This window comes from Rosa rugosa, chromosome 2 (assembly GCF_958449725.1).
Source record: "Rosa rugosa chromosome 2, drRosRugo1.1, whole genome shotgun sequence".
Lineage (NCBI taxonomy): Eukaryota > Viridiplantae > Streptophyta > Magnoliopsida > Rosales > Rosaceae > Rosa > Rosa rugosa.
In genome coordinates, this window is record NC_084821.1 from 70,650,432 (window position 1) to 70,667,775 (window position 17,344).

The 17,344-nt window shown below is 36.2% G+C and overlaps 3 protein-coding genes and 1 pseudogene across 6 annotated transcripts; 1 reads left to right on the plus strand and 3 right to left on the minus strand.

The window, feature by feature from the left end:
• Nucleotides 1-3,696: 3,696 nt before the first annotated feature.
• Nucleotides 3,697-7,016, minus strand: LOC133729834 (cysteine-rich receptor-like protein kinase 25). 2 transcript variants are annotated; one of them, XM_062157411.1, is made up of 8 exons: nt 6,876-7,016; nt 5,713-6,360; nt 5,497-5,604; nt 5,255-5,415; nt 4,930-5,140; nt 4,602-4,839; nt 4,280-4,430; nt 3,697-4,189 (listed from the first exon to the last, which is right to left on the minus strand). In XM_062157411.1, exons 2-8 carry the CDS (start codon nt 6,236-6,238, stop codon nt 3,887-3,889), a joined length of 1,698 nt encoding a protein of 565 aa, XP_062013395.1. In that variant the 5' UTR covers nt 6,239-6,360; nt 6,876-7,016; the 3' UTR covers nt 3,697-3,886. The 2 variants fall into 2 exon arrangements, with proteins under 2 accessions (XP_062013395.1, XP_062013394.1); XM_062157410.1 differs by lacking the exon at nt 6,876-7,016 and having other exon boundaries at nt 5,713-6,768.
• Nucleotides 7,017-7,114: 98 nt separating this feature from the next.
• LOC133729840 (probable UDP-3-O-acylglucosamine N-acyltransferase 2, mitochondrial) lies at nt 7,115-7,826 on the plus strand. The gene is made up of 2 exons (XM_062157422.1): nt 7,115-7,248; nt 7,342-7,826. The coding sequence occupies exons 1-2, from the start codon at nt 7,128-7,130 to the stop codon at nt 7,551-7,553; spliced, it is 333 nt and encodes a 110-aa protein (XP_062013406.1). The 5' UTR covers nt 7,115-7,127; the 3' UTR covers nt 7,554-7,826.
• Nucleotides 7,827-9,662: 1,836 nt separating this feature from the next.
• LOC133731436 (cysteine-rich receptor-like protein kinase 25) lies at nt 9,663-13,088 on the minus strand (annotated as a pseudogene).
• Nucleotides 13,089-13,767: 679 nt separating this feature from the next.
• LOC133729833 (cysteine-rich receptor-like protein kinase 10) lies at nt 13,768-16,711 on the minus strand. 3 transcript variants are annotated; one of them, XM_062157408.1, is made up of 7 exons: nt 15,771-16,711; nt 15,474-15,593; nt 15,194-15,384; nt 14,885-15,095; nt 14,561-14,798; nt 14,316-14,463; nt 13,768-14,226 (listed from the first exon to the last, which is right to left on the minus strand). In XM_062157408.1, the coding sequence occupies exons 1-7, from the start codon at nt 16,540-16,542 to the stop codon at nt 13,945-13,947; spliced, it is 1,962 nt and encodes a 653-aa protein (XP_062013392.1). In that variant the 5' UTR covers nt 16,543-16,711; the 3' UTR covers nt 13,768-13,944. The 3 variants fall into 3 exon arrangements, with proteins under 3 accessions (XP_062013392.1, XP_062013391.1, XP_062013393.1); XM_062157407.1 differs by having other exon boundaries at nt 13,768-14,244; XM_062157409.1 differs by lacking the exons at nt 15,474-15,593; nt 15,771-16,711 and having other exon boundaries at nt 13,768-14,244; nt 15,217-15,372.
• Nucleotides 16,712-17,344: the final 633 nt, after the last annotated feature.

Consider the following 17,344-nt stretch of genomic DNA (forward strand, 5'->3'; position numbering starts at 1 on the left):
TCAAGACCAAGAAAGATTCAAGAGGTAATATAGAAAGACACAAGGCAAGGTTGGTTGCCAAAGGATTCACTCAAAAGGAAGGGATTGATTACACAGAAACATTCTCACCAGTGTCGACTAAAGATGCCTTCAGGATATTAATGGCCTTAGTAGCTCACTTTGATCTTGAACTGCATCAAATGGACGTCAAGACAGCTTTTTTGAATGGAAATCTTGATGAAGAGATATACATGGTGCAGCCCGAGGGTTTTATTGCTGAAGGACAAATTGACAAGGTATGTAAACTTAAGAAATCCATTTATGGTTTAAAGCAGGCTTCTAGACAATGGTACCTTAAGTTTGATTCAGTGATTACTTCATTTGGATTTGAGGAAAATAGGTTAGATGAATGCATATATATGAAGATCAGTGGGAGCAAGTTTATTTTCTTAATCTTATATGTTGATGATATCTTGTTGGCAAGTAGTGATGTGAATATGTTAAAAGAAACAAAGAATTTTCTTTTGAAGAATTTTGATATGAAAGATATGGGTGAAGCTGCGTTTGTACTTGGTATAGAAATCAAGAGAGATAGAGAAAGAAAAGCTTTGGGATTGTGTCAAAGAAACTACATTGACAGAGTGCTTAAGAGGTTTGCAATGGAAACATGTAAAGCAGGTGAGTCACCAATGTCAAAAGGGGATAAGCTACACTCAGGGCAATGTCCCAAAAACTCACTAGAAAAGAAAGAGATGGACAAAAGACCATATGCTAGACTGGTTGGGAGCTTAATGTATGCTCAAGTGTATACAAGGCCAGACATTGCCTTTTCAGTTGGGGTATTGGCAAGATATCAGTCCAATCCTGGGAATGATCATTGGGTTGCAGGCAAGAAGGTACTCAGGTATTTACAGAAAACAAAAGATTATATGCTGGTATATAGAAGAATTGAAGATCAGGACCTTGAGGTCATTGGATACACAGATTCTGATTACAAAGGTTGCATCGATGACTTGAAATCTACCTCAGGGTATATCTATATGTTGGCAGGAGGTGCAATATCTTGGAGAAGTGTTAAACAGTCTCTAACAGCCACTTCAACTATGCAGGCTGAATATGTGGCTATTCATGATGCTACTGGTCAAGCTTTATGGTTGAGAAATTTTATGAATGAAATAAAAGTGGTAGATTCAGTAGAAAGACCGTTAAAGCTTTATTGTGATAATGCAGCTGCAGTGTTTTTTGCTAAGAACAATAAGAGATCCACAGCCTCGAGGAATATAGATGTGAAGTACTATGCAGTCAGAGAAAGTGTGAGAAACAATGAAATTGAAATAATCAAAATCGGCACCCTAGCTCAACTTGCAGATCCTCTTACAAAGGCCATTGCAGTAGCACCTTTTCAGGTACATGTCAAAAATATGGGTGTCTTAAAGAATTTTGACTTGGCTGAATGAGTGGGAGTCATTTCTGAGTTCATCATATGAATCATACTTTAATAGCTGAAAACTTTAAATTTTCTTAAGTAATATTTATTTTAGAAGTTTATTTGTTCAAAGCTCTCATCATTATAAAGGTTCTGCATACATTGTTAAGCTTGAAAGTTCAGAATTTTTCAAGGATATTAAACATCAGTTGCAGATTTGCATAACTACGATGATCCAATTAGAACTTGAATTTTCTTTTGTAATATCAGTAAGCAAAATTTTATGCATTCTGATTATATTATTGAATCCTACAGTAAGGACCTTATTTGTGCTATTATATTTTACATTCATGAGCACCTATGAATATTTTGTGTACATGTAATTGCTCCTGTGATCTGTGGTTGCTACATTATGGTAATGAGGTGCTGGTGTTTGGTTAAACATCTGTCTTCTCATTGTCTAATGGTGTTAACTGCAGATTGACTGAGCTGTGAGGATGATTTGGAATTCATGACTTGTCCAGCGCGCACTTCATAATTACAATATCTTGTTTAAAGTAATAATTCTTGCTGTGTTGAATATTGACAAGTCCAAGTGGGAGACTGTAAGGTTTTGTGGACTAATCAATATCAACTAAAGTCACAGTAACTTATTACTCTTCATACAGAACATGTAATTGGACTAAGTTATGTTATTCTAATTGCATTCCTCCTACAATAAGGGTATGTATGGCCATGCCTTACTACATTAGGTAAAATTGTTCTGTACACACTTCAGGAATATAGTTCCTATTGCTATTATGTTTAGGAAATCTTTATGGGAAGGAACCTAAAACTAAAAGCCTATATAAAGAACTACTTGGTCCCTGCTCTAGCTGTCATAACTATCAATTGAGAATTCATAACCTCTGCCCATTGGAGACTCTCACTAAAGGATAGCTCAGAGGAGAACCAACCAAGTGCATCAGCTCTAAGTTCAACTTGTATTCTTCAACAATGGCTGCAGCTCCAGGTAAGTTTGTGTTCTTACATTGAGTACAATTAGCATATGCATACATTCAGTTTTACTTATAGGAGCTGCTTGAGATTACTTTCAAATTGGCTGCCAGGAGTGTAGATGATGCCATCATCTGAGCAAAAAGTGGAAAGTGGATCTGCACCAGAAACGGTAGCTGGTAACAAAAGTGGTAGAATCATGAAAAGCATAACTGAAAGCGTATCCATCCTCTAGAAATGGGAAATACAGTAGACACAGACCAGTCCAATAGCAAATACAACCTCATTAACTTAGTTCTCAAATGCTGGTTTGACTTCCGATATTCAATAGCAAAGAAACTTCCTTGTGATAGAGATCAAGAATAAAATCCAAATTTGAATTGTTGACAATGAAAGAGTTTGGCACATTGGTTATTTCCTTTTCTTTTACTTGATTAATCAGAGACTTTGGCACCTTGGTCAAATTACATACTAATCTTTCCATGTGCAGTAAATAAATTAAAGTATAATTATCTCAGAGTTTAGATCTAGATCCAGTGAAACAAACAAGGTAGTTGGTAGTTGTAATAGACTAGATCCTGGCCTACCTGGAAATCTCACCTAACTATTTGTCTGACAACTCAAGTAGAAGAGAGAAGCCAGGAAGTTACTAGTGAAAGAGCTGGACTTAGCATAGGAAGTGGCACAACATAGCAGACTTGACTTGACCTATAGACATCTGAATAAATATAAACCCTAATAAGTCTATGTATCTAATTTATCAAATTATAACAGAACCTCTTAGTTACTTATTTAGATCGATTACATAGTTGACTTGATTCTGAATAAATCCACCTTAAATCCTTAATATATCCATCTCAGTGTAAAATAATACCAGTAAGAATATATTCAGCTTTCATTGCTCATACCGTAGCTTTTTCGTTAAGTATAATTAAATTTAAAAACGAAATCAAAGTTAAAAAATAAAAAAAATCTGGGTTGTCACCCTCAGTGCACGTTCCAGGTTGGTCAGACAAATGCCATTCAAATTTAATTATAAAAATAAGAAGCATGATCTTATCTTCAAATAGAATGAAGTCAAATTTTACGGATCAGATTCATTACTATGGTATATTCTAGGCTTTTAACGATAAATGTTTAATAATAAACAAACAATTGGATCTTAGCAGCCTGAGTAGCTAACCACCTCAAATTTGATTTATCAGCATGATTTTCTGTGAGTGGACAGAAGAATCTTCACACCCTAATATTTATAATTCAAGTTGCAAAAGAGAAGACATATTCTTCAATTGCAATTCAAAGATTGGAATTTACATGGGGATAATATTCACAATCTGAGGGCTCTGTATTAAATAATTGCACTTACTACAGATTACAGATCAAGTAAAGTCAACAGAAAGCAAATACACAATTTAAATACTATGTGCCTGGTAGGACAAAGCATCAGTGCATTACAATTTCCATGCCATCCATGAATCAACTTCGTTACCGAGGCATGATATTAGAAACTGTTAATCCATTAATTGAGCAACTATCAGCACCTCCCTCAGTATGCTGATTAGTGAATCTTCCCATGTTGAAAGCGGGTTTTTCAGGTTGAGTGAGACTTACAGTTTCGCTTTTCAACATTACGACTGCAGAAGACATGGTTGGCCTGTCATTTGCATCTTCTTGAACACACAACAAACCAATGTGGAGATATCTTAAGAATTCTTCTGGATCACATGAACCAACCAGTGACGGATCAATTAGCTCCAACCCTTTTCCTTCATCCCATAATTTCCATGCCTGCATATCATCATACAATGGATAAGCATTACGCAATATCACTTTGAGGAAGTGCTAAACATCGATGAAGTTTATGTTAAATAAACTTACATAAGTTACGAGGCTAGGCGCACGTTTTAGTAAATGAAAGCCAGTGTTCCTTCTCCCAGTTATGATCTCAAGCAAGAGTACTCCAAAGCCATAAACATCGGACTTGACAGAGTACAGTCCCTCCATAGCATACTCCGGGGCCATATATCCACTTTTACAACACAAAAATTCATGGTAAAGGTTTGGAAACAGAACTGGGGGATGAAAACAAAAGTATTGCAACAGAACAACATATGGAACGATTTGAGAGTTTATATAAAGGAGTTCAAAAGTTAATTGTTTCAGTAAAACTAAACTAGAAGATCAGAAATCAAGCACTTACTAAGTCCCAACTATTGTAGCAGTATTAGCTTGTCCTTCACTTCCTGCAAAGATCCTTGCCATGCCAAAATCTGAGATCTTTGGGTTCATCTCATTGTCCAGTAATACATTGCTAGCTTTCAAGTCTCTGTGGATGATTCTAAGTCGAGAATCCTCGTGCAAGTAGAGAATTCCCCTTGCAATTCCACTAATGATGCTCACACGTCTGGTCCAATCAAGTTGTGCACGTTTCATTGAATCTAACCACCCATTATAAGCACAGAAGTCCTTGATTAAGATCCATCTAAAAATATATCTTGAAAAAATCCTGACTGAGAAATAAAACTAACCAAAGAGGATGACATCTAAGCTGCTATTTGGCATGTATTCATATACAAGCAGTTTTTCTTCTCCATCAGCACAGAAACCTAAGAGCCGGACAAGATTTTTATGCTGAAGTTTCATTATCAGTAAAACCTCATTTGTGAATTCCTCCAAACCTTGCTCGGAATAGCATGAAAGCCTCTTGATTGCCACTTCCTTTCCATCCCTCAGTACACCCTGAGAAATTAAGACCACATTCCTTTATCAACATAGAGAAAATACTAAACAAGCAGATACTACATACAAATATGCAGTTGTATCCTGAGTATAAATGTGAAATCATGTTCCTACCTTGTAAACTGGGCCAAAACCACCTTCCCCAAGCTTATTTGAATCAGAGAATTTGTTAGTAGCTGCATGTATAGAAGCCAAACTAAAATAGGGGTACTCCTGAGCTTTTGTGTCATTTTGTTTATGGAACAAATCATGCTGTCCTAAAATTTCTCTATTCCCTGAACAAACAAAAGAAACCTGCCTTAAGAAAATGACTAGAGGGATCAGCTATTTGAAGTAAAATTCAGAACAACCATTACCTTTTTTCTTCGATTTTCTCATTGCAAGACAGACACAGGAGACTACAAGTAGTACCCCCAGGCATGCTGACACAATTGTAAGGATTGTGATCAACCATATTTTCCTCCCTGCATTTAGGAGAAACCATTGGCAGTTTAAAATTGATATCCCTTGTGAAAGATAGAATAAGTAGCACAATTTGTGTCAAAACAGAGACGCTGTTTTCAAGTACTTACCTCCTTTGTTATTAGCAGTAGAAGCTTCAGACGTTGCCCCGTCATAGAAGGGATAAAACTCATACCTCAGATAACAACTACGACTGAGAAGTCTCGCACCGATGGAGAAATAGAACGCTCTTAAAACATCTTCTATAGCTCTCACAAGGCATATATCACAGTCTTCCCCAGATAAGTCTGTAGTGCACTGCACAAGAGCATATACCATTTTATGTTGAAAGGGTACTTCACCAGTGGCATACATGTTCAGTGAATGATTAAAAGCCGCCTGCTCAGCGAGGTTACTCAGCGTCTTGTTCACAACTGTCTCGAATTTTTCAGGAACTGAAATATTCTTCTTGTTATCTAAGGGGATGTTGTCATCTACATTCAATCTGCCAAAGAAATTCTGATTGGAGTAGCGCAGTTGACAGTTCTCCTCCCATACAACCGCTTCTTTGGAGTAAGGACATATGTTTGCAATGTCTTGTTGCGCCATGTTTATGCAATCATGACAGGAACCGGGATCAAGATAGTCGAGGCACATGTAGAGAGCAAAGACTTTATCTGGCTCATTTCCAAAGGATGTATTGTACAACTTGGAAACAGAAGCATTGGAAGGTAATGAATTGAGCAGAGTGTTGAGGTTTGTCTGAAACGTACTATTATCTGAATAGTAGGAAGTGTTTGAGCATAGCTTATATGGAGGGTCAGCATAAGCAAGATCACAAAAGAGAGAGATGATGACAGAACAAAGCAAAAACAGTACTGGAAAACGAAACATATTTTGGTTTTCAGTTCTTGAACAATGAACAACCATCATCAATTACAAGTTTACAACAAAAGCAAAAGATTCATACTAATTGGTCAGCAGATTAATATAAGCTTATAATGAAACAATTGGCTCTAGCTTATTGTTTTCCAGTATTTCTGCCAAGTAATTTCTGGGCCAGAGTGCTTGACTTCTAAGCATTCAATTGGCTATAATTTCCAGGAAAGTCTTTTATCTTTGTATTTACCAAGTCATTGGTATGAGTTTGAATACTTATTGACTTGAGCTAATGCCTAATATAATAAACAATGACAAAGACATCTTCAAGATAAAGATTCAAGATAAAGATAAAAACTACATCCATGGCTAAATGGGTGATTAATGAATGAAAAAAAATCAATAAAGGACCCACCTTTATGGTAGATTCAGTGAAACTCTTCATCTCTGTCATCTCCAAGACTGCAACTTTGAAATTTCCAAACCCCCAACTTTGCTTCTATGACCAAAAAGATGAAAACTTTAGCATTGGGCCAAGCCCAATAGAACTAGACCAAACTGCCCCTCCAACACAAACTCGACTATAACTGGTTCAGGTTCAGACACAAACAGAGTTTTAGTAGAAGTGCCCCACTTTCCCTCCTCAATTGAATCACACTCCTCAGTTATGGCACTCCAGCTTAGAAGACTTGCAGCTGCATTGGGATACCCGCCACAACAAGTTCGAGCCTTGTCTCAATTGGGCTTCGGAGCTTGTTACAGTTCCATTGCTTCCTCTGACTCCTCTGGTAATACCCATCACCTGTTTGTGAAAATGTCTAATTAGAGTCTTGGCATTACTTGCAATTTATGCCCACATGCTCTGTTTTTTGCAAGATTAGATTATGGGGTTGGAACTAAACCCCAAGATTTCCGAAGCTGGCCTAACGGAGGTGGGTCTTTTCACAAGTCTGCCAGCATTGACCCAACAGCGTTTGTGGAGTTTGGTGCTGCTGTGCATTCGAAGTCCGTTGTGGGTGAGCATGTTTGTATTGGTTCCGGAGCTGTTATTGGACCTGGTGTTTCAGTTGGGCAATCGACCAAAATAGGGTAGTGATCTGATTTTCTGTAATTTGGACTTTCGTTTTGTTTAGAGAAAATTATATGTAACCCCAATTTTCTAAAGAGGTATTAGGAAAAATCCATGAATATTTTCCTATCAATCTACATCGTAGGTACAACCACATCTTCTTGTTCTGTCTGTAGATGCCAGCGGAAGGGTATGTAATGGTTACTCTAGCCTTAGGCAAACACAAATTTCTAGTAATTTGATAACACTCCACAAATGCTATCTGGAGGTGTTACAATATGCTTGTAATCAACTCTATTTGAGTTTCTATCTATAAAGTTATTTCCTTGATTAAAAAAAAAAATCCACGTAGGCAACCTTCCTTGTAGAGTGTTTATTCTTTTTTCTTATTTTTCTATATGCCTGATTTACTTTTGGGCAACATTCTTTATAGATCAACACTGTATAATTATAACGTTTTGAAAGTATGGGATTTATGGCTTAAAAATTGCATGCTTTGATTTCAAATTTTCATTGAGGAAAACTTTTATATATAGCACCATGATTTTAAACTATACAAATACTGGTTCAGTTCCTGTAGAAGTTCAAATTTGTTGTTGTGAACTTATGTATCACCTATGCATTCGTGACCATACTCTCTTTCAAAAGTATGATATCTACTAATAAGGTATGTTATTCATGAGATTTAGTTTTTCCAATCTTTTCTTTTCTCATCATTGTACCCTAAATTTTCTTATGATAAAGTATGTTGTTCTAGGTTTGAACTTTTCCTTTTGTATATTGTCATGTTATTTTGATCATCGTTCATTCTCAATTATTATCTAATCGATAGATACATGCATATAGGGACGAGTTAGAGATTTTCAACTTAAGAAATATTGTCAACTCGTAATGATAGAATACCTAAGAAAGAGGTTGATATCTTCTCCAAAATAAATAAATAAATAAAAACAAAATGAGATTGATATGAAAATTCCTAGAAGTGAGGTTAGCAAAACATATGCGTCTAATCTTTAGGTTGTAAAAATAAAAATAGAAAATTACATATAAGTAACAGACCAAAGTTTGTTAAAATATAAATCTATTAGATAGGTTAAAAACTTAAACCTCTACCTTTAAGTCGGGTTGCAAATAAATTGATGAAAAACACAAAATCTACCTTTAAAATAGAAAGTTTAAATTACTAAAAAGTAAATTTCATATTCATTTAAATCTAACCACGTGGTGTGGTGTGTTGGTCGAATGGCCTAGTCTGGAACCCCCAGGTCTAGCGTTCGAATCCCAACTCCATCTCGTGGCCAGCAGATTTGAGGGATCCTTTGGGTTCGTGCGTCTGCGGTGCAGTGGATTAGTCTGGCTTTGCCAGGCTTTCGCCGCAATGTCGGTGCAGGTGTCCTGGCGCTGGGATACCACTGCATGAGTGTGTGTGAGTTACTAACAACTAACCCGATAAAAAAAAAAATATATATATATTCATTTAAATCTATAAAGCCTTTGAATTCAAAAAAAAATAATGCATAAAGAAAAAAAACTCTTTAATTCTAGCAATAATGATGAGTAAAAGGAAAACTGCTATAATTGGTCCCAATAAAAAATCTACAATTAAGGTATTTAAAGAGAACATTAATTTTGCTAGTTGACTAATATTTATCAGCTTTAAATAGTGACACATGTGTAATTTAGAAAAAAAATAAAGACAATATTTTGTCCTAGTTGGCAACAATTGGGTATAGATTGAAAAAAAAAAAATTGGGTTTCTCCATTAAGAATTGGGTCTATAATGAATTTCTCGTTCATAAACTGTTGTATTCTGAAAATACCACTTTATGTGTCGTTCTGAACAACTTGTTTTCACTAACTACTTGAAATATTTTCTTTGGCATACGTATTCTATGGACTGAATAACAACCTTGTCACACCCTACTTGTATTGGGAAAGAGTTATGTCAAGTGCCTCTGAAAGTCACAGAAACAGAATAAAAATAGCTGTTGATCCTTTTTTTTCTTCTGGTTTCTCAGTTTTATAATTTCTGCCGGACATTACTGTGAAGTTGGTTCTTTCATCCAGCAAATCAATAACGTGAGTAGTTATGAATTGCACTTCCCAAAAATGTACGAGATTTGAAACTCGAGACGCAAAAGAGAATACATATATATTTCAATTGCAATTCCAAATGGGAACTCATATCAGTTAGAGATTAGACTCCGTCACTAATTTGCACAAGGCAGGTACTTCGTGCCTTTCCAACATCAGCTCTGCTACCGTGGCACTATGTTGGAAATTGTTAGTCCATTATAAGAGCTACTAACAGCACCAGCCTTATTATGGACATCACTGAATGTTCCAATGGAGAAGGCAGGTTTTCCAGGTTGGCTAATATTTACAGTTTCACTTTTCAACATTAAAATGGTAGAAGGCATGGTTGGCCTGTCACATGCATCTTCTTGAACACACAACAATCCAATATGGAGATCTCTCAAAAACTCATCTGAATCACAGGAACCAACCAGAAATGGATCAATTAGCTCCAGTCCTTTTCCTTCATTCCATAATTTCCATGCCTGCATATCATCATTCCATGAGATATAACCACTCAGAAACTTAAGAAAGTGCTATACAATAACTTAAACTTACATATGATGGGAGGCTAGCACGCTTGGGTTCTTTCTCCCAGTTATTATCTCAAGAAGGAGCACTCTAAAGCTAAAGCCATCAGACTTGAAAGAATATAATCCCTCCATTGCATATTCAGGAGCCATGTATCCACTGTTGCAATACAGGATTTTAGAACTGATGTAGAGAAATTTGAGTAGGGAGTGAAAGTCTACAAGATAGTGTTGGAAGCAAAGCATTCAAAAACAGAGCAGTTATGTGTACTAAAGCCATGATTCTGTAAAAGGCCATGCCAATCCTGTGACAGATATAGAAAAATCTGAATAAAAAAGTTGCTCAACAACTAACTATTTCTATAAATTGAAATCGCAAAGGTAGAGATCAAGCACAGTACTTACTAAGTCCCAACTATTATAGTAGTATTAGCTTGTCCTTCACTTCCTGCAAAGCTCCTGGCAATGCCAAAATCTGAGATCTTTGGGTTCATCTCATTGTCCAGTAATACATTGCTAGCTTTCAGGTCTCTGTGGATGATTCTAAGTCGAGAGTCCTCGTGCAAATAGAGAATTCCCGTTGCAATTCCAGTAATAATGTTTATACGTCTGGTCCAATCAAGTTTTGCACGTTTCATTGAATCTAGCCATCATAAGTGGAAAAATCATTGATAAACACATTGGCTAGGAATCATGTAATGCTGAACTTTGGATTTATTAGCTATATAAATTGAAGATAAATTAAACTGACAGGGATAAAAAGAAATTAGCACACCAAAAAGAATGACATCTAGGCTGATATTTGGCATGTATTCATATATAAGAAGCTTTTCCTCTCCATATACACAATAACCCAAAAGCCTGACAAGATTTTTATGTTGAAGATTCATTATCAGTTGAACCTCAGTTGTGAATTCCTCTGAACCTTGCTCGGAACAGCATGAAAGCCTCTTTATCGCCACTTCCTTTCCATCACTCATGATACCCTGAGAAATTAGGACTCAAATCAAACAAGAACGTAACCAAACAGATAATAAATACAACCATTTAGTTTTCCTATAGTGCAGAAGTTTTTAAATTATTAGAAGCAATGTCATTAATTACCTTGTAATATTTTGGACAAGAAAAACTGTTCTTACCTTGTAAACAGGACCAAAACCACCTTCCCCAAGTTTATTCGACTCAGAGAAGTTGGAAGGAGCTGCTCGTATAGAAGCAAAGCTGACATTGGGATACTCCTGAGCTTTAAGGTTGTTCCTTCCTATAGATTGGTTTTCATGGACTAGTGTAGGTAAACCTAAATTACACTATTGTCTGAAGATGGAGGCGCAAAAAAAAAAAAAAAAAAAAAAAGCTGCTTCAGAAAATGATTCAGTGAGCTTTGAATTAAATTTTCCATAAGCATTCAATATCATTACCTTTTACTATTTCTCCTTTTCATTGCAAGAAAGATATATAAACCAAAAAGTACTACCGCCAGGCATGCTGATACGTTCACCAGGATTGTTATCAACCAAACCTTCCTTCCACCTGATTTTGGCAAGCATTTGCAATATATAATCTGATTTCCTTGTGAAAAAAGCTATAATAACTTGCATAATGATACACTTTTTTTTTAAAGTACTTACCCTTTGAAGCTTGTGTTGCATCATCGTAGAATGAGTATAACTCATACTTCAGGAAACAACTACGACTGCAAAGTCTTGCACCCATGGCGAAGAAATATTATTCTCTTAAAACGTCTTTTGTGACTCTCTGAAGGCATTTTTTACAGTCACCTTCAGATAAATCGGTAGTACACTGCACAAGAGCATATATCACTTTATCTCCAAAGTGCACTTCTCCAGTAGCATACATCTTAGGGTAAGCCGCTTTCTCAGCGAGTTCACTCAGCTTTTGATTCACAACAGACTTAAAACTTTTCTGGCTCTGAAATATTCTGTTTATTGACTTGAAGAACGTTGTCCGATACATCTAATCTGCCAAAGAAATTCTCATTGGAGTAGCGCAGCTGGCACCATTCCTCCCATACAATTGCTTCTTTTGACCGAGGACAAAGATCCATAATGTTTGATTGTGCTGTGCCTACGCAATTGTGACATGTATGGTTTGAAACAGAGTTGAGGCACATATAGAGAGAGCGTAAACTCTATCTGGCTCATTTCCAATTGACGCATTATACAACTTGGAAACAGAAGCATTGGAAGGTAATAAATTGAGTAAACTCTGAAGGTTTTCTTGAAACTTACTATCGCCTGTAGAGTCATTGGTAACAACTGAGCATCTACCATAAGGAGGGTCATTATATGGTGGTGCAGCACAAGCAGGCTCAAAAAGGAAAGTCGATCATGAAAGAACAAAGCAAAAGCACCGGAATGGTTTTCATTACACTAGGGGAATGAACCATGTTTTGTCTGGCAATCTTTACGGTATAAATAATCATCTATAATCATACCAAAAGATTTGTACCACTTTAAATATTGACTAATAGACCTTTCGGCTACAAGTATGCATTCAAGCTGAAACATGCAAGCTTCTTTTTCAGCAATTTAGTCAAGCAGTTTAGTCTGGGAAAGTAAAAGACCTAGATTGATGGGACCATCTAGTCTAATCCATCAATTGTCCTTAGATTCCTGGAACCTGTTCTCCTCTGTTTACTATTCTGCCATAGGCACAGAAGTTTCAGGGTTTATTGACCAAAACTAATACTATTAAAGATAGTGACAAAGAGATGTCACTGGCATAGAATAAAACTGGAACATGCTTGGTTTTTGTGTGGGTTTGTTGTTTATGGCTGATGCAAGATATTTATTATTCTTTTGGAATTGTTAATGGTGTTGGTATCCTTGGCTTTCTTATCTGGGTTGGAACTGATCACAATGGTGAAGGTGTAAAGGTCCAAGGATGCATGGTTTTGAAGGAGAATAGGTAAAGCACTAACCTTTGTGGTCATGACCACAAAGCTTCAACGAAGCTCTTCATAGTTCTCCAATGGTTTCTGTAACTTCAAATTTCCAGTCGCTGCCGGTGTAAATCTTTGACCTTTTCCAGACTGTTTAAATTCGAAAAATAGCCAAATAGGAGGAAGAGGGTAACTCTTTGGGACATCTTACCTAATGGGCTTGCAGAGATGGGCCTAGACTTGAGTTCACATTATGTGAATAGAAGTCGAAGTCCATTGGGGATGACTTTGTGGACCGTTACAAACCCAAATAGGTAAAAATATTTAGATAATCACCTTAATTTTATTCTTTTTTTTTTTTTTTTGGTAATCCTTAATTTTATTCTTGAGAGACCTACTATGAAAACTGTGTAGATATAATTTGGCTCCTATTATTCATCAATCAAAACTCTAGTTATAATACTTGACAAAAAAAAAAAAAAACTCTCTAGTTTGCATTGACCAACATAAAGCAAAAACCTTGTGGAGTGCCAAAATCTTGATTCTAATTAAAGATGTTAAAGCAATTTTTCAGTTATTTGACTTATTTCTGATCCTCTGTGTCTTTTTCCATCACTAATGATATGGAAAAATGATATGGAAATTTGTTGTATTTGATAAAAAAAATAATAAATTCAATGCTTGACATAAATTTTGCAGTATCATACCATGAATATTTTTTTTTTGAATATTAACAATATGGAAATTGGCTTTCTTTACAAGTTATGGCATACATTACAATGCTCCTCGTTGCTACATAAAAACTTGCAACTTCTATTGCATCCATTTATTACCTATTATGTACATGACACTATCCATCTCCTGCTTTGAACTTTCAGTTTTCAATCTCTGCACATACTGAGCAAATTCACCTTGGCAAAATGATGGAAAGAGTGAGGCCGTTCGGAGTAGGACTAGAAGTAGACTCGTCAATTGGAGCAATTCTACTTGCTGCAAATATTGCTGGTTTCTTTGGCTCAGGAAGCTCAATTGAATCACTTCCCACCAACACAACCACATCTGACATTTTTGGTCTTTCTTCAGGGTCTTCCTGGACACACAAAAGCCCGATGTGCATGCATCTCAAAATCTCTTTTGTTGGGGATGATTCCAGCAAGCAAGGCTCTACAAATTCAACTTCTTTTCCATCCTTCCATAGGTTCCATGCCTATCAGTTATTTAAGCAAATTAAAATCGAGCAAAACTTGAATATTAACCAATGTAGAGATAACAACTTACATATGCAGCCAGTGTCTTGGCATGTTCAGTGTAGAATCTACTATTTCTTTTCCCACTAATAATCTCAAGCATGATTACTCCAAAGCTGAAAACATCAGACTTTACAGAAAATAGACCCTCCATTGCATACTCCGGAGCCATGTAACCACTGATTAAGTATAATAGTTAGCTTGTTCTCTACTCCATCACATTTAGAGGACTCCAAAAATTGACAAAAAAGAATAGATAAAATGAAGCATACTCACTATGTTCCTACAACTCTTTTAGTATTAGCTGTGTTTTGGTTTTCACAAAATATCCTTGCCATGCCAAAATCTGAAATTTTGGCCACCATTCCATGGTCCAAAAGTACATTGCTGGGCTTTAAATCTCTGTGAATGATTCTGAGCCGGGAGTCTTCATGAAGATACAGAAGTCCTCTGGCGATTCCTTTAATGATGTTGTGATATGTTTCCCAACTAAGTTCAGCACGCCTTTGCGAATCTGAAATTCATGACATGTTTAAGTAAATATGTGATACAAGGCTGAAAATATATGATATATAGTATAATGGGTAGGCTTAACAATACCAAAGATAAAAGTATCAAGGCTTTTATTTGGCATGTACTCATACAAAAGCAGCTTCTCCTCTCCTTCAAAGCCACATGCCAAGAGCCGCACAAGGTTTCTGTGTTGAAGCTTTGCGATGAGTATGACTTCATTTTTAAACTCCTCCAAGCCTTGCCATGACTTCCTTGACAATCTTTTAACAGCTACTTCTCTCCCATCTGGTAGCACACCCTGACAGTATATTCACAAAGATCAAATGCATGTGAGGGTCAGATACCAATTAATACTTGGCTCATTTAAAAATATAAGATAATAAATAGCAGCATTACCTTGTAAACAGTACCAAACCCACCTTGTCCAAGCTTGTTGGAATCTGAAAAGTCATCTGTAGCTATCTTTATAGTTGCTACATCAACGAATGGCAGCTCCTCAGAAGTCAGCAAGACGCCTTCTTCTGTAATTGTGACTTCAGTGGGACTTGCCAGATCATGTAATAGTACATGCTCGCTTCTCTCTTCATCTGCAAAAAGATATAAATGGACACAAACTTACTAGCTAGGTAATCCTGCATAAACTCAGAATAGCCAACATTTTTCATCATCCTTGTACCTGTGACATGTTTTAATCCCTTTTTCCTTCTAAAATGAACAGCACAAAGTAGAACTAGAACTGCAAATAGAATAGTTGATGCACATGTAACCACCACCTTCCAAATCTTACTGTCATCCCCTGCTAATAGTACCATAATCATAATAAATGAACTGATAGGCTGTATGTTCTATGTAAAGCAAGCAATGTATATATAATTAATTCCTAATATTATTTATATCCAATGCATTGCAAGCAAATTATGTCTAATATTTTGCCAACAGTTGGATTATCAAAAGAAAATTTGAAGTCCCTAACCTTTTGAATATGGATGAATTAAAGGACTGCTTGAGGTGTCATTAAAAAACCGGTAGAGCTCAAACCTCACATTACAATTTCTACTGACTACAGTTCCACCTTGATGAGAGGAGCAGCATGATGAAAGATCCTCCAAAGCAGAAACCAGACAGTTATTGCAATCACTCTCAGAGATGTCTCTGGTGCATTGTTCCAGACCATAAATAGTTCTATTTCCCGAAAACTCGATTTCACCAGTTGCAAACATATTTTTTGGAGGAGTAAACACAGACTTTCCGGAGAGGTTTCTCATTAAGTACATCAAAACATCACCAAAATAATGTGCATCTGGTACATTCTTCTGCTGATTATTCTGGTCAGGGTACTTCCCAGTATAAGACATCGACGAAAAGAACATCTGGTAGGAATAGCGAACTTGACATAGTTCATACCAGATCATTGCATCTGTAGATTTACAACTGTTGAAGATTTCCTGGCTTGCATCGCTCACACATTTCTGACAAACTCTGAAGTTCACATCCCATCTACAAAGCGTTTGTCCATAGACTTTGTCATGGCTAGTGCCAATTGTGTCGTTGTAGAAACCACCGGAGATGGAAGTGTTGAATGACAATGACTTAAGGAGCTGCTTGAGATTACTTTCAAATTGGCTGCTAGGAGTATAGTGACTGGCATCAGCTGAGCAAAAAGTGGAAAGAGGATCTTCACCAGAAACGGTAGCTGGTAACAAAAGTGATAGAATCATGAAAAGTATAACCGGAAGTGAATCCATTTTCTAGAAATGGGAAATACGGTGGACACAGACATATCCAATAGCAAATTAGAAGCAAAGACAGACTCATAAACTTAGTTCTCAAATGCTGCTTTGACTTCCAACATTCAATAGCAAAGAAACTTCCTTGTGATAGAGAGCAGGATTAAGTATTTGGAAGATTAGCACATAGGGTTATGAGTTATGGCCTTTTCTTTTGCTTGATTAATCAAAGATTATATTTATGGCACCTTGGTTACATTACATCCTATCATTATCTTTGAGTAGATTTAGTGAAACAAACAGGTAGCTCGCAGTTGTAAGAGACCAATTCCTATCTGAATATTACTTAATTATTTGGTTGAACGTACATTCAAGTAGAAACTAAAAGCTATGAAATTACTAGTGAAAGAGCTCGACTTAGCATAGCAAGTTGCACACCAGAGCAGACTTGACTTACCGGCCTGTAGCCTTCATGATAACAAAAAATAAAAAATTAAAAAATTAAAAAACTGTACTTCATATCTTTAAATGATTCTCTAAAGTGACATCATATTATGGCCCAAGCAACTATGCTTCAACAATTACTATTTTTTTTTTCTTTCGATTAAGTTGACTTCATTCTGAATACCATGTTAATACATCCATCCTAATGTTGAATAATATCAGTAAGAGCTTGACAGGTTTCCATATTTTCTCTAGTCTCATACAATTTCTTTACTAGATTGTGATTTAATCGTGAAATAATTTCCTTGTAAATTCTTGGATTTTGACTCTGAATCGGACTATCGTTCGTAGAATATTAATACTCTTTCCGATTTTA

What these genes read in the sequence shown, in the direction of transcription:
- LOC133729833 (XM_062157407.1), bottom strand. Translation starts at nt 16,542, where the DNA reads ATGGATTCACTTCCGGTTATACTTTTCATGATTCTATCACTTTTGTTA. An exon ending in AATTCATCCATATTCAAAAG is followed by an intron (nt 15,594 to 15,770) that starts GTTAGGGACTTC and finishes TACTATTAGCAG; the next exon opens with GGGATGACAGTAAGATTTGG. An exon ending in GGTTTGGTACTGTTTACAAG is followed by an intron (nt 15,096 to 15,193) that starts GTAATGCTGCTA and finishes ATATACTGTCAG; the next exon opens with GGTGTGCTACCAGATGGGAG.
- LOC133729840 (XM_062157422.1), top strand. Translation starts at nt 7,128, where the DNA reads ATGGCACTCCAGCTTAGAAGACTTGCAGCTGCATTGGGATACCCGCCA. An exon ending in TGCTTCCTCTGACTCCTCTG is followed by an intron (nt 7,249 to 7,341) that starts GTAATACCCATC and finishes TTGCAAGATTAG; the next exon opens with ATTATGGGGTTGGAACTAAA.
- LOC133729834 (XM_062157410.1), bottom strand. Translation starts at nt 6,514, where the DNA reads ATGATGGTTGTTCATTGTTCAAGAACTGAAAACCAAAATATGTTTCGT. An exon ending in GAGAAAATCGAAGAAAAAAG is followed by an intron (nt 5,416 to 5,496) that starts GTAATGGTTGTT and finishes TTGTTTGTTCAG; the next exon opens with GGAATAGAGAAATTTTAGGA. An exon ending in GTTTTGGCCCAGTTTACAAG is followed by an intron (nt 5,141 to 5,254) that starts GTAGGAACATGA and finishes TTAATTTCTCAG; the next exon opens with GGTGTACTGAGGGATGGAAA.